This window comes from Anser cygnoides, chromosome 10 (genome assembly GCF_040182565.1).
Source record: "Anser cygnoides isolate HZ-2024a breed goose chromosome 10, Taihu_goose_T2T_genome, whole genome shotgun sequence".
NCBI classification, from domain to species: domain Eukaryota; kingdom Metazoa; phylum Chordata; class Aves; order Anseriformes; family Anatidae; genus Anser; species Anser cygnoides.
The window spans coordinates 7,288,882-7,303,817 of record NC_089882.1 but is presented as its reverse complement, the minus strand read 5'-3'; the positions used below and the strand labels follow the sequence as shown (position 1 = coordinate 7,303,817).

General features: G+C 40.1%; 1 protein-coding gene across 1 annotated transcript; it reads right to left on the bottom strand.

Annotated features, from left to right (window-relative positions):
- Positions 1–1,358: 1,358 nt before the first annotated feature.
- On the bottom strand, positions 1,359–10,970 carry MDFIC2 (MyoD family inhibitor domain containing 2; the record flags this gene model as incomplete). The annotated part of the gene is given in 4 exon segments (XM_048072509.2): positions 1,359–2,286; positions 5,907–6,128; positions 10,815–10,922; positions 10,925–10,970. Coding segments are annotated over 4 exon segments (636 nt in total), but the record flags the coding sequence as incomplete, so codon positions are not given.
- Between the last annotated feature and the right edge of the window lie 3,966 nt (positions 10,971–14,936).

Genomic DNA, 14,936 nt, shown 5'->3' with positions numbered 1-14,936 from the left:
GTATTGTGTGCATCACTAATGTGTGTATTGGTACTCCTCTCAGAAATGGAACGTGGGGCAAGAATTCTCCTTTTCTGACTCTTAAATGGTTTTGGTCAGTGTCTTTAGTCACACGAGTCTGCTTGCCAACTTGTCGAAGACAACCTGTGGCAGCAGGAAGTGGATTGATCCAAGCCTGTGGCCAACTCCTAGTATGTTGCCCTGACAGTTTAGTCATAGTATGGCCAGGTTTAAGATCAAAAACCCGTGGGAGAATACAAACTGAAGCATTAAAAGCCAGCATTGCTCAGCCCAGGTGCGCAAAGACAGAGCCGCGCAGATGGCGGTGGTGAGCGCTTTCTGTGTTTGGGTCCCACCGCATCTGGCAGGCTGGCACAGGTATGACAATTAAGGACTAATGACTTTGTCCCTTCAGGTGACTGCAACTCTCAAAGGGATGTGGCAATTAGAAGAAGCAAAGCTATCTTACTCCCCATCAATATCCTGGAAGGAGTACAGAAACAAGGTATGCTGGGCTGTTTGCTGCGCTTCTAAGGTTCATTGTCCTCAAAGCCACCTCATGTTTTATTTATTATAAAAAAGTGTTTAATCTGCTAAGAGGTCACTAAGCTGTGTAAGATACCTGACAAAGATCGTTAGCGTTTCTACCTCCTTCTTACTTCCAATTTTCTGAAAGCATGAATTTCCAGAAGGGGGTGGGAGGAAGAAAATTCACATGAGTCTTTGTTTCCATTCATTAAATATTTCTGTGTCAAGACTAGAGATTTGAGACTCAGGTTATTAAACAAGTGGCTTCAATGATTTCAGCAAAGCTGATTGTCCTGGCATCTTGTCCAGGATTCTTGTTTGGGATTCCCCAGGCAATTCTGCACTGAGATCAGTGGGGTTTTAGGGAGAACTTTTAGTGACTATACAAAGCAAACATGGTCTTTGGTGTTAGTCTATAAATGTCTAATGTGAGCAAGCAACTCTGTATTTTCCTCTGTGCTTAATGCGATCGTTCTGCACCCTGAGGCGGCTGAATTTACATGCTTTTGTTGTCATATGTGTAATGTGCAATATGTATTTCCTTTTTATTAATCAGACCTGCCATCAGAAAAGAGATGAGAGAGTTCGAAAGCACAACCAGGATAGATACTGTCATCTTGTAATCTTTTGTGCGCAGGTGGAGATGCCTGTTTCCACTAGAATAGATGGCAATATTCTGCTGCTTGCAGAATTCTTACAGATGAAAATCAGGCAAAGGAGTTACTGGCTATCCATGGGGTAATTCTCCTCTGAAAGTGTGCAGTCAATTCCCATTTAGGCTAATTACACTTAAGGAGCCCTTTCTTATAACTAATGAACAATAGGCATAACCTGTTATTACATAACCATAGGCACGCACATTAATACACTGTCGAATTGCACTACCCTGTTAAAATGCTTCCTCTACAAAATTCACTGGAGATTTTTAGAGACATTTGCTGTAATTACAGCTAGCATGGTTTCTAATTCATTTAATTTTCTTTTCTACCTAAACTGAGCATATAAGTGTGTTTTAAGAGATTGAATAAATAAATTTTTAATTATAAAATGATGCTGTATCATACATTATTAATAATAACCAACAATGTGTAATACATGTTTATGTATGAATCCATTAGGAAGATGAACTAATATATATCAGTCCTAAAAGAATGTCCTAATTTGTCCTGTTTGTGAATGGGGAAAATCCATGTTTAAAGCAATTAGGTTTATAAAAGCATCGCATTGAAAGTGGATAAAGCATTGAGCACGCTTGGCACTTAGGAATTCTCTTGTTGTCTATGGCAAAGGAGGAGACCCTTTTTTGCCCTTTATTATCATACAGTCAGTATGGTACAGATATACAGACCTCCAGGGTGGGAGCAGCATGATGCACATAGTCCTGGTTGGCAAACACTCTGGTTATTTTTGTTATTATTAAAAAAAAAAAAAAATCTCCTTTGTACTCTGCCATTTCCCTTTCAGGCAGTTTTCAGGAATTTTGTCTAATATTTTCCCATTAACGATAGCAAACTTCAGAAATCTCCATGGCAAGTTCCAGGCATTCACCAGTCTCATGGCAGGACTCAAAAAGGCTGCAATCAATGTCACAGTCACAGTTGCAGTCGTTGTTGGTGTGGTCTTCGTTGGAAGTCTGGTAGTATCTATTGGATGGACAACAGGTATCTGTCAGCCAATGTTCACAGGTATCAGGCAGCATTATAAGAAAGTCCCAAAACTGGCAGAACAAGCAGGCCAGGATAAGTGTTGCGCATTCATCTAAGAAAAAGGAAAAGCAGCAAGACATAAGAAAAAGGGCCTGCTTGATTACCCACGTTTAGGCTACTGTGACTACACAGAAATGAGATAAGCCCTTTGATTTGATTCTGTGGAAGTATTTCCTATGTTGTTTGTCCTGGAGAAAAAAAAAATAAAAAGTGACATGAAAATAGCAGAATAGTTTGGGTGAAAATGTTCTGCGGAGGTGAAGTGCAGAGGAACAAGTGTTCTTGAACAGCCTGGGCTATGAGACAAAAGTTTGGAAAATAATATCAGCTAGGACGTGTGTGTGGAGCCAGCGAGTATTCCCCAAACTCTGGCTGCCTATGGCAAAAACTTTCTATTCTCTTCTATTCATTCCCCTCGAAAATCAATTAATTACTACCCACAGTTCAAACGACAGCATCTGGGGAATGTGCCTTGGAGTGCAGCAGGGCTCTGAGCAGGTGTGAGATTCTGACTGTGTGAATCTCGTTGGAGCGCAAAGACCCAAACCTTTCAAAATTTTTTTCCCTCCTTGTTTTTTGGAAAAGAAAAATGCCTTCAACAATATGAATGTCTTTTCATTGGTTCTTTCAGGAAAGCATATGGTTGTAACTGCATTCCTTGCCCTAGGATGACTAACTGTGAACTCATTCAACTGCATTGGTTCTGTTGTGGCATTTTCTCTCTCACGTAACATAAAGTTCACTGCCAGGAAGTTTCCAGAATTACGCTTTTTTTTTTTCTTTCTTTTTGAAGAAAGCTTTCTTGATAAAAAACAAAATTAAGAAATCATTCCAATGTCTTTATATTTATATACATGTATATATAAAGCAGCTATAGCAGGTAGCAAGAATGAATAACGTGATTGAACTTCTTTCTAAGTAGCATATCATCACCAATGTTATCAATTTTAATACTTATTTAAATATGTCAAGATCTATTTGAGTTCAGACAAGCACAACTAACTTCGAAGTCAGTTCTGTTGAATAAGAATGACTAGATTTTGGTGATACTTAGTAAATTCATGCTTATATTTTTTTCTAAGTAAATGAACTGAAATAATTATAAAATTGAAACATTTTATAAGGTGACACTGCTGCATTTAATTGTATGAAATTTACAGTGTAGAAAATGTAATCATTTTATCCAGTAGTCCATGGTGTAATTAAGACTATTCTTCTTAAGTATCTTATGTTTATGAAATTTTCTTCCTATACCTTTCCATTTTTTTCTCTCCAAAGATCTGTTTTCTAATAACATTTTTTTTCTAAATGCGTTAGCCATAATGGTGCTTATGTAATCTTAAGAGAATAGATACAATTCTTAGGACCTCATCCAGGAAAGGGAGCACACAAAAAGCACAAGATTTTAATAATAAAGTAATGTTTCAGCACAGAGTCTGTGATGTGCAGTAAAGATGCTTTTAAATTCCCATCAGAGCACACACCATGAACTGTGATAATGGATGTAACACATTTCAAAAAATCTGCATGTGTGAGGCTTTTTTTTTGTCCTGTTTTAAGTGGGGTAATGTATATAAATAATAGATATTAGCAATTAAACATCCATTCCTATGCATTCATTTATATATTTGAAAATAAATTAGCCACAAACTGCATAAAAGGAGATGCAATCTCCTGTTTTCTCCTCTGTTTTCCCTGCTGTTTGCGAAAAGGCATTATTGCATTTATCTCGGTGAGAACAATGACCTCAGCTCTCGTTCTCTACATTAGTAGATTAATTACCACAAAAGAAGAACTTCTAATAATTTCGCTAGCCTGCCTCATCTCTAAATTTTCCTGTTCTTGTCTGGTGACTGTCAGTTCGCTCTCTGTTCAGGCAGATGAAGCTGTGTACGAACCTGGTCCAAAGCTCGCTCGTGCCACCGGGGTCACCCCTGGTGAGACCTATGAGCTTTGGATCTGCTCCTCTCTCAGCAAGTCTCTGCTTTCTATTGCTCTGCTTTCGGAGGTTCTCCATGCATCAGCGAGCAAGATTTAGCCTTGTGTGTGTGAAATAAGCAGTAACTTGTCAGAGTAGAGTGAGCAGAGTATGCAGTGACAATCACAAATCTGGCTTCCTTTGGTTCTCTTGGCTTCCATCCAGCCCTTAACATTATTAATTGAGCACAGCTTGTTTTTTTTGTTAATTTCCTTCACTTCCAGCGTTCTAAGGAGTATGAAATCTGTTATTTGCATCACATGGTACTCACCTGTGTGTGATTGAGAGGCTTGATCCAATAGTCAGTAAACTCAGAAAATAGTGAGTGTCTGGACTAGGGGATGAATCCCTTAAATGGAATAAATACTTCATGGCTTTCATTGAAATTAAATGCATTCTAATAGATGTAACGGAGACAACCCTTTTACTATGGGATCAGCGTTACAACAGAGATGGTAATGGTTCCTTGAGAGCATTGCAGTTTATTGTGATGATCTGTATTCAGAAGTTCTTAATTTGGGGATCATTAATATGAAATGCATGATACAACCCAACTCTACTTTATATAAGATACTCATCCATTATTGCAAAAGGCACACATAAGAAACAGAAAAAATGATTCACAGAAGCACTTTTTCCCACACCCGTGTGAATAACCAGGAATAGCTCCTCGGGTGCTGGTACTCAGCATAATTTCACTAAAATCAGGGTTGGTACAGCATTTACATTACCAGGAGTCATGGCCCATGGTCTGTAATGGGCACAACCAGTTTTCTTCCATTTCTCTTGGTTATGCTATTGTCTGTGGAACTCTAATAAAAAATAATGCAAATATTCTGCTCCTTTACTTGTGCTCTTTTGCAATAAAAAGGCTCAGCTCCCTTTCTGAAAAGGTAACAATGATAAATATTCCCAGAGCAAATTGTTTTAGCAATATGTAGTGTACATTTGAAAAAAAAATGCATTTGAGCTACTGGGGCTCTGCCGCAATTTTGGTTTGTAGGTACCTTTCATAGTGCTTTGTTTTCAAATATGCTTTTTCAAAATGCAGATCATACCGAGCTAACCCAGAGTCCTGTCCACATGCATCCACCTTGCTCAGTCATCAGAAGCAGTTTTCTACAGAATCATGGTAGAGTTTGAAGAGATCTCCTCCTTTGACCCGTGTGAGTTTTGCAGTGTAGGCAATAGAGGAGAGGTTTGGTGATGGACCAGCAGAATAACAGGGTTGGACATAATGGTCCATACAACTGCATATGCAAAAGTCTTTATAAGACATGTCCAGACCACGAAACACACCATCTGTTCAGCAACCACTGCAGCTGCTGCAAAAGCAACAGCCCCTGCTGTTGGGAAGAAGTAGGCCTATGTCTGACAGTGTTTTATCTGACATCGTCACTAGTAGCTCCGTGCAAACACTGGTTACAAAGGTACAAATGCTCCATTACACAACAGCTCCATAGGCTCTAAGCTCTTCTATGAATTTAATATCACTGACAATTTAAGATCATCATCTACAGATTCTCATGTATCATAAGAAGTGTCTATGAGGCAAATTAGTACTGCTTTTGGCTATGTTCTTGAAACTCCCATTCAGCATGTAAGCATTTATTTCAAGTTAGATACACATAGTGCTCTTGAAATGGACGTTGTTTAGAAATGAGCTTAAATGCAATCTGTGTTATCAAACATACCATCACTGTCTCTCTGACGTACTGATGCATCATCTTCGATGTAGGTGAACTCTCTGCATTTCTCCAGGGAAGCAATGGATGATCTGCTTGCATTTGACAATTTCTTCTCATTTTTGGTTTCCTTTGATGAAGCATCTGTGATGCTGAATTCTGCGACAGTACTCATAACAATATTTTTCACAGGCTTTTCATCTGTATGCTTTTCATTTATAAGCTGGTTATCTGGTGGGATTAAGAGAAAAAAGACTTGTTTGTGATACTAAGGCAAAGATCTGAAGGAATAACATACGCAGAATTTCCAAGCCTACAGGTGTTTACTTCTGAGGCCTAACCCTACTTACCTGTTGATTTCAGTCTCTTTGGATAAGTTTATTCATGGAACAAGTATTTTTACACTTGCACTCTAAGGTTTTCTCTTAAACCCAGGGGGATTACAGGCTAGGGTAATTATTCAGTTCCATTGTGTGGGTTCAGGTGAGGAAGGAGAACAGAACTATTGGCTCAGTTGAAACCTATTTGGATTGTGATCTCCCAATTGCAATGTGTGACATGCAAAAAAGCAAAACAATTATTTTTCAACAGCAGCTCTTGTTTCCCTAAATTTACAGCCAATGTTGTGTGTGTAGGTGGTACCTAGATGCAGATGTGCCAGCTTGCCATGGTTCATAGTCTTGTTGCAAAGAAAGCCAGATGGTCTCTCTTTAACATCCAGGTTCATTATTTCATAATTTCATCCCCACTTGTGTTGTTGGCCTGGAAGTCAACTAGAAGATGGGATACTCCACATGCTGTCAGTGTGCCAGAGAGGCAGCTCAAAAATGAGAGGGAGAGCTTGTTTTTAAGCCTCAACTAGGGGGAAAGGTTAAGAAGAGTTCTGAGCTCAATTTATTCTTGGAGAACTTCTCAGGAACAGATAAACATGAGTAGATAAACAGTTTGACTTATTCTCCAAAGTGATCAAGAGGCCAAGAAACACAGTCATTCTTTCTACAGCCGGGATGATAAAACCTCATCAGTTCTTATCTACAGCTGATTAACTCCTGCACCTCTCAGCAAGCACAGCCTCACTTTTTATCTTGCTAAAATCTTGCGATACGCTTGCTCTTAAGCTATATACAGAAAATCGATCTTTACAAACACCTCAGTTTTGCAAACATTGCTTTCTGACGGGAGCAGTAAGGGCTCTAAAGCAACTGGTCTGTGTTCTGCTGTAAGGAGCTAGAAGAGAGATCCTGCATCTCTCTTGTTTTTCAGATACCTTTGACACCTGCAGTATATTAAAGAAAAGCCAATAAAAGATTGATAGAGTGTGAAATTGCAGTTGTGTCCACTTGTAGCCAAAGGAGGATATTTGGATGGGATGAGTGGATTGCAAAATAAGTGAAAATTCTGCTGAGTGGGAGGAAGCAGTTTGAGTATAACTGGTATCTGTAGAGTCTAGTGGAGGCAACCGAGGTGGTGAGAGGTCTGGAGTACCTGATGAAAGAGAAGAAGCTGCAGGAGCTGGACTTGTTTGTCCTGGAGAAGAGAAGGCAGAGGTCAGTGCTAGATACTGTTTTCTTCTCCATACCCAAGGTTATGGAGAAACCAAACCCCAACTCCACTCAGTAGTGCCCAGAGGCAAAAGGACCAGAGGACACAGTCACAAGTTGCAGCAAAGGCAATTAGGATTGCTTGAAGAAGCAAATTCTTCATCATGGGATCTGGAAAGCACTGGAATGGGCCCTGGTGAGGCTGGGAAGTATGCTCAAGCAGGCAAGTCCCCAGCAGCCTGCTCTTACTGCAGAGTTAGCCCTGGTTTGAGGAGGAAGCCAGATGAGATGACTTCTAGAGGTCCCTTCCAATCATAATTTTTCTATGATTCCACTTACAGAATAAGTGAACAATTTGTTTAAACTATTACCCATAGTCAGATTTCATGCTATTTTAGATCATCTTCATGCGGTGAAATTTCTAGAAGTGAAAAATCTGGATAAGGGTTAGTGGAGTAATACCATTGAAGAGGGTGAGAGGAAATACTAAGCTATTATTTTCATTTAAAGTCATTGTCATAAAAATGTTTGTTGGCAGGTGTTTTGGCTGGATTGTTAACTTCTAGTAATGACAAGGTCTGATGTGAAGGAAATAGTTTTCCCTCTCCTGGAGAGTTTATGGGGTGGCCTTAGGGAAGGGCACACTGGTGGGATAGAAGGAAAGGGAAGTAAGACGGTGGTGGCACAGAAAGGAGTCTTGGAAACCTATAGCTGTCAGGTTTTGTGAGCATTATGAGGATGGAACGCCCCAGGTGAGACTTGGGAAGGGCAGGAGAGGCAGTGGCTTCTCTACGTGAGGCAGCAGTGCAAAGACTGTAGGTCACACATTTGTGTGTAAAAAAACCAATGTCCTGGACAAAGCACATCTGTGATTTTGCTTGGCTATAAAAATTTGGCAATGGCTTTTCCCTCAGAATAAGTAAATATAGTTTTTTTTTTTTTCCTCTCTGACTTCTTGTCTAGACTCTTAAACCAAAAATGTGAAAATTCATGCGTTTTGGATGTATTTACTTATAGATACAGTAACCACTATTTTCCAGTATTTATAAATCAATGTCATATCACAGTTTTCCCTGAACTTTCATTCAATAACATGCCATCTCCAGGAAAGGCTGTGCTAATTGAAGTAGCAGGGATCTGGAGGAAGCAGTGTCCTGCTTGTGCATAGGTTTTATTGGATAATAATTGATTTGTGGGTCCAAAAGGCACGTGCCCCACCTGGTATTCAGGTGCCAATCTTACAAATGGATCTTGCTTGTCCAGGCTGAGAGCCGTACATGGGCTGAGCAGACGAATACTCATGGGTCAGATTGAAAGGTCTATGCAAGAATGACATTTTCTGTCATTTCCCCCTTTCAAAATTGGCCCTAAAGTCTAATCTGGATATATTTTAAATTGCAATATATATGTTCGGTTTCCCATTTTTGCCGCAATACAATGGTCCACAGAAAGCATTTAAGCATTCAACAAATGAGAATGAAAAAAATCAGACGGAAGTAATCAGTAAATGCCAGACTAACATTTACTGTATCCACCGACTTCTACTATTCATGCTTCGAGTCAGTTTTTATTCTTGAAGTGCTGTTGAAGAGAAATCAAAACCAGAAATAGAAAGGCATAGACATAACCTGAATTTTTCAATACAGCACCATCAAACAAAAGGGTAACAAAAGCTGTCATTCAAGGACTCTTCTGTTTGTTAAAGCATACTACATCTTTGAAAATACAGTACATTTTAGTGTCAGACTCTTAGTTTGAAAAGCTCCCTTTAAGTAATGTTATACTTGTCTTGTACAGCTAGATCAAGTCTTCACGCAATCACCGTAACAAGCAACTTGCTATGACAAGCGAGATCCTTGCTTCCAGAAAACAGTGCGAGAGAGGCTAAAGCAGTGTACAATTATAGGTCTCCATTTCATTTTTATGCAATTACCTTCAGTTCAGCTGTGGGTCCATCTACATTATGTCTTTTATCAATTTAATGTTTGCACAAAGTGTCTAAAGAAATAAAGATTATGCTAGACCAGCATAAAAAAAAAGTGGTTAGCATTTTTTTTTCTTTTATAGTTTGTTGCTGCATGGAACAGTAATAGGTTGCGGGATTGGAACAAATAAGTGGAGCCAAATAGGCTTTAAAAATATATTATGTACAACTGATTATTTATGATTACTTTTAAATGAGAATGTAAAAGAATTAAATTCCAATTAGAGATGGGCAGGAGGTCAGACTTTGTTACTGTCTTCAAAAAGCCTGGTCCACAGTTTCACATGCCCACGAATGCCGTTTTTAACATGCAGAAATCATCCTTTGAACTTAATTAGAAGGGGAAAAATAGGTAATTGTGATGAAAAAAGCTCAGTCTATTCAGCGTTAGCAAGACTGTTAGAGGTAGGTAGAGGTAAACACCCTTAAGTTACCATTTTTAAAGTGTGTCCTGGAGTAGCAACTTTCTTTTTTAGCTGGGGAAGTGGGGACTTGCCTTGACCGTTGTTGCAGAGGACTGGGATCGCTTTCCTATGTTTCCGATGTAAAGACAGAGATGGAAATTTATGTGAGTATAGAGACTTTTTTTTTTTTTTTTTTTAAGCCAGGTGAATTCAAGACAACAATGTCTTGAATTGGATTGCAGCCAGGTAATGCTGCAGGGGGGCAGTTGCCTCTGAGAGAGAAGGAAAGGGAGGGAACTGATCTATCACCCTGTGTAGGACTCGTACACATCTTGCAGCAAAGGACGTGTGTGTCTGTGGCTCTAGTCGCCGCTGACATTTGTTCCCAAGCTGCTCTGGCGGTGGCCCCTTGCCTTGCACTCCTGTGGCAAAGAGTCCTGAGGTTTAATGGTAAATTCTGTGGGAAACTCTGGCAGTTTAGGACGTGTAACTTCTTAATTTCACCGTAAGGCATCTTCATATATCAGTGCAAATAAAGCACCAAAGGAACGCCGGGCTGATCTCCCTGCCATTCCTTATCCCACGTACTGCTGTCACTGCCTGTCTATTTAATATCTCATGTGCTCATCACTCGAAGAGCTGAGTGCCATGTCCGTTCAGTCCTGAGATGGAGCCGGCAGAGCTACATCAGACCTGATGGATGATAACTTGTAAGTTTAAAGGCTTGAACTGAACTCACTTGGTTTGAAAAGACTCAGAGCAAAATAAAACCCAAGCCCCAGGTTTGGATGGACGTTTTTAAAAGAAAAAAAAAAGAGATAAAGGGGAAAAAAACCCCAACCAAACAAAAAAAAAAACCCTTTTGGTAATCAGTCTAAGGAACACAATTTGTTCTTTAAATAATAATAAATAATAATTTACAGCAATGGGAATGTATGCCAGGTGTACCTCTGCATGGTGCAATATGTGCGCAGGGACAGCAGCTTACCTGGGCAGTTCTCGCTGCTCAGCGTCACCCTGGGGAGCACTGGGAGAGTCAGGGAGCTGGTACAGCTGTCTTGGTGGAAAAACAACACAATATTACAGAGGCACACTGTAAATAAACATGGTTCAGCACAGAAATCACCACCAGCCATTGAATGTAAGTAATTTATTTTAAAAGTTGTTGCTTTGGGGAGAAATAGAGGCAAGTATGCTTCCTTGGGAGGGGAGGTTACAGTGGAACGTACGCTTTTTTTGATATCTATGCCTTGCTTTGATAAAATAACCCAAAAGAAAAACAAACTGATAAGAGAGAGAGTTTTAGTTGAGGAGACAGGACAGAGGATCACTGTCAGGAGCAGAAGTTCCCATTTGGAGTAGGTACAGAAAGTTTTGGGGCTGGAAGTTTTGCAATGAACTGTGAGGCATAATCCATGCCCAAGCACTCCAGAAACCTTAAATAAAGTTCCCAAATGGTCAGCAAAGGAATGGAGAGGAAAATGCACCTCCAAGCCCCAGCCTCCATGGCTTAGCCCTCTTGGACAAGATGCCCAAGGCCCTCCTGTGGGTGCTGAGCTACACTTGCCACCCCACCTGCTCCCTGCATAGGGCTTGGAGCGTTAAATCCCACTTCCTTCTCCCTCCTGGGATCAGGTAGGCAAAGTGGGATGGGGTGCTTGTCCCTACAGCAAGCCCAGGCAAATGGGACACACTGCACAGGAACTGCTGTTGTCCACGTAGGAGAGACCAGAGGGAGGGTGGTGTCACGGCTGATGCAAAGCAAGCTGCTCTAAAGTAATGAACGTATCACAGGTGCTTTCATAGTTCTATGCCCATTACATTTTGCTGAGGTCAACCAAAAGGATACAAGGGATTTTGAGACTGTTTATTTTTGCAATAGGGAAACAGGAAATGGTACACAAGGCTATAAATATATACTGGGCTTCATGTGACATCACGAACTTGTGCAAGTGCTTCTCTTCTGATTTATGATGATGGACTGGTAATTCATAGAAGCTTTGGGTTTACTTTTTCATTTTTTTTTCTGTTGCAGTACCAAAGCTAATGGTGCAATCCCTGGAGGGGGTATTTTATCAATAGTGAATTTTTGACCTCATTGCATACGTTTTAACTTCATGAATTAGTGACCCAGCTGACTGTAAAGCCTTCTATAGGCTTATTATAAATCTATCACAGGACTAGCAAAAAATTTTGGCCCAGATCCTAAACTCTGATGGGCATGTGTTGATGGACTGCATACCGAGCACTTCCACTAATATTTCTTGCTAATTATACCATATATTAAAAAAAAAATGAATGAAGCCAATGTTTATATGCAGCTTTAACTGCTTTTGATATAGGAAAGCAACACAATTCCTAATAAATTTTCACCTTCAACATTTCTATTCATTATAATTTTTACCATGATGAATGAAGTTAGAACAGGAGAGGGAGGGGGTTCATCTTGAAATCTGTTCAGTGAATGACTGAATTCACTTCCCTTCCCTGACTCGCGTTGAGGATGGAGGGAACAGATGGACACAGGAAGAGGAGGGAGGCGAGCATGGAATGAAGGAGATGGGCGAGGAACAGATGGAATCGAGGGAAAGCTAAGGGGAGAGTCAGGAAGGATGGAAGGAAAGTTTTCCATTTGACCTTGAGCTGAAATGAAGAGCTACATATACCTTGGGGCAGCTAGATGTTGCTTTGGGGTGCATCCTTTTTTCCCTCTGCGGCACTTGCACCTCAAAGTCCTGGGGGCCGTGCCAGCAGTCCGGGAGATTCACAGGACTGTACCCTGCATTGTCTTGAGGAGACAGCTGCTGCACGTGGGCATCTCTGCTGTGTTCAAGCCCCCTTGGCGATGGCAGAGGAGAAATGAATGCAAACCCAGTGCCCAAAGTGGGCTGGGAAGTGGAAGTCCCCCAGGCATCTCAGCCAGCCCAGAAACTGGAGCTTATGATTTTGAAGAGGTATCCTGCACCCTGTTTGCTGTTAGATGGCCAAAATACTCAAAGTGATTTATGATTTTACTTGCTTAGAATAAGACATACGAGATGGCCTGATTTTCAGAATATGCTGAGCATCTGCGCTTTGAGGTGTATTGAATTATATAGTCCAAATCACTAGTAAGTCCTGGAAAATCTTGAGTATATTCTTAATTCTATTAAATTGCCTGCATTGGTTCTGGCTTTGCTAGCTGAAAAATGGAAGAGGTGAAAGTTAAATATTGGCCATGTGTGTCATTCCCTTTGAAGAAAATGGGAGCCATGTGCACTCACCTAACAGCAAAGTTTGGCCCCAACTATGATTTCACAGCTGGGCCCTAACTTCAGGAATGCCAAAGCACTAAATGATTCAATTGGAGTAATCTGATCAATGCTGTATTTTTGCTCTGAATTTAAATTGCACACACAGCGAGAGCAGAGTTAGTTTTCTTCTCTCTCAAAATCACTTTTCTCTGCAGAATTGATAACATAAACATGAAGTTTTGCTCTCGTCACACAAATAAGTGAAATGGAAGAAAACGTATGTCAAGTAAAATGCACAACATTACGTCCTTTTTACTTTTTGGAGGCTGTTTAAGAAAATGGCTTCATTAATTTTGACTGAATAAAAGGTTCCTTTAAGGGATTTCAATAGGTGACATGAAAAATGTTAATACGAATGATCAAGACAATGGAGGTTAAAACTGTTTTGAAAATATGTTTCTTTTATGGATCTCAGCTGTTGGAAGAGTTACAGAATAAATATACGGTAGTGCTGACATTCAGTGCTGTTTCATCTTAGCAAAAGAGTTTTTAATAAAGAAAATTCTTTTCAAGGAATGCTTTCTGCAGCCAGTCTTCAAAAAGAGGTTTTCCCCCCTCCTAGTTTAATAAAATTAAAGTAATTTATGTCATATTGATATGTCGATATGTTTTTCAATAAACTTTTTAACAGGGATTTTTAAAAAAATTCTCTTCACTTTAAAAATTATAATTATATGTCTTCCTCCCACTTTGAAAATGGCACAAGGTGCTCATTTGCAGAGCTCTACTGTTCAAATCTTCACTGAGAATAGAAATGTCATGACTCAGTTAACAATGCTTTATTATTCACATTGATCTTTTTTTATAGTGTTCTTTATCTCAAAAACATTGTAAATCAGATATCTTCCTCCCACTCTTTTGTTCATTTGCAAATTTTTATTATTCTAGTTTAAAAAAGCAATGGAGTGTCAAGAGTCAGTGTATATTGTTTATGCTCTTTTTTGCTTTAAAATTACTTTTAACTATTAAAAAGTGAGGATGTACAGTTGGGGGGGAGGGGACTGGGGTGGATTTAAAGATGCTTAAAACAGAATTGAAAGGATCGGTGTGAACTGTTGTAATGGACTTTGCTAAAAAAAAAGGGGGGGGGGGACCAAAAACTACGAAAAGGTTTTTATGTGCAAATTCCAAATTGCCTGTTGCATCAGACATCATCATCTGCATTAGACACCAGACATAATTCATGCTCCCAATGAGAATAATAGCAGAACTCAGGTGCTTTTGTGCTGCATTCACAGGATGGTTTGCAGATGCCTGCCCAGAGCCCTGCGCTCTCTGGTGCTCTGGGTTAGAGCTTGGTGCCAGGCCCTCCAGAGCCCTCAGCTGATATGCCCCAGGTATATCGCTGGATTTTCACAAGAACTTCACAGCTTTGGTATGAACTGCAGCAGAAATGTAACCTCAGCAGGTTGTGCGGGGCAGGGTGCAGGGTACAGCCACCATCCTCCGGGAGAGCTGTGCCAGAGCCCCCAGGGCTTCTTTCTAGACTGGATCTTCCAATTCTGCTTCAGGCACTGTTTTCCTTCCTGCTAAATTTTGCTTCATGTCTCTATTCATGTCCTGTTTGTTGGGACTGTATATAATAATTCCTTTATAGTAATTGAGGCTCTGCCAGTGAGCAGCCGGACCCTCTGGTGTTGCACATACACCTCCATGTGCTGAAGGAGCAGCAACTTCTAAAGCTGAATTTAAGCCCCAGATTGGCCTTTCATTTCTTGTGGGTGGTGTGGCATATCACTGTAAAACTTTTGTAAAGAGAAATAAAGTCTCCATTCCATATTATCCTTTTTTTTCCCCTTATTACAAAGGATTTTTTT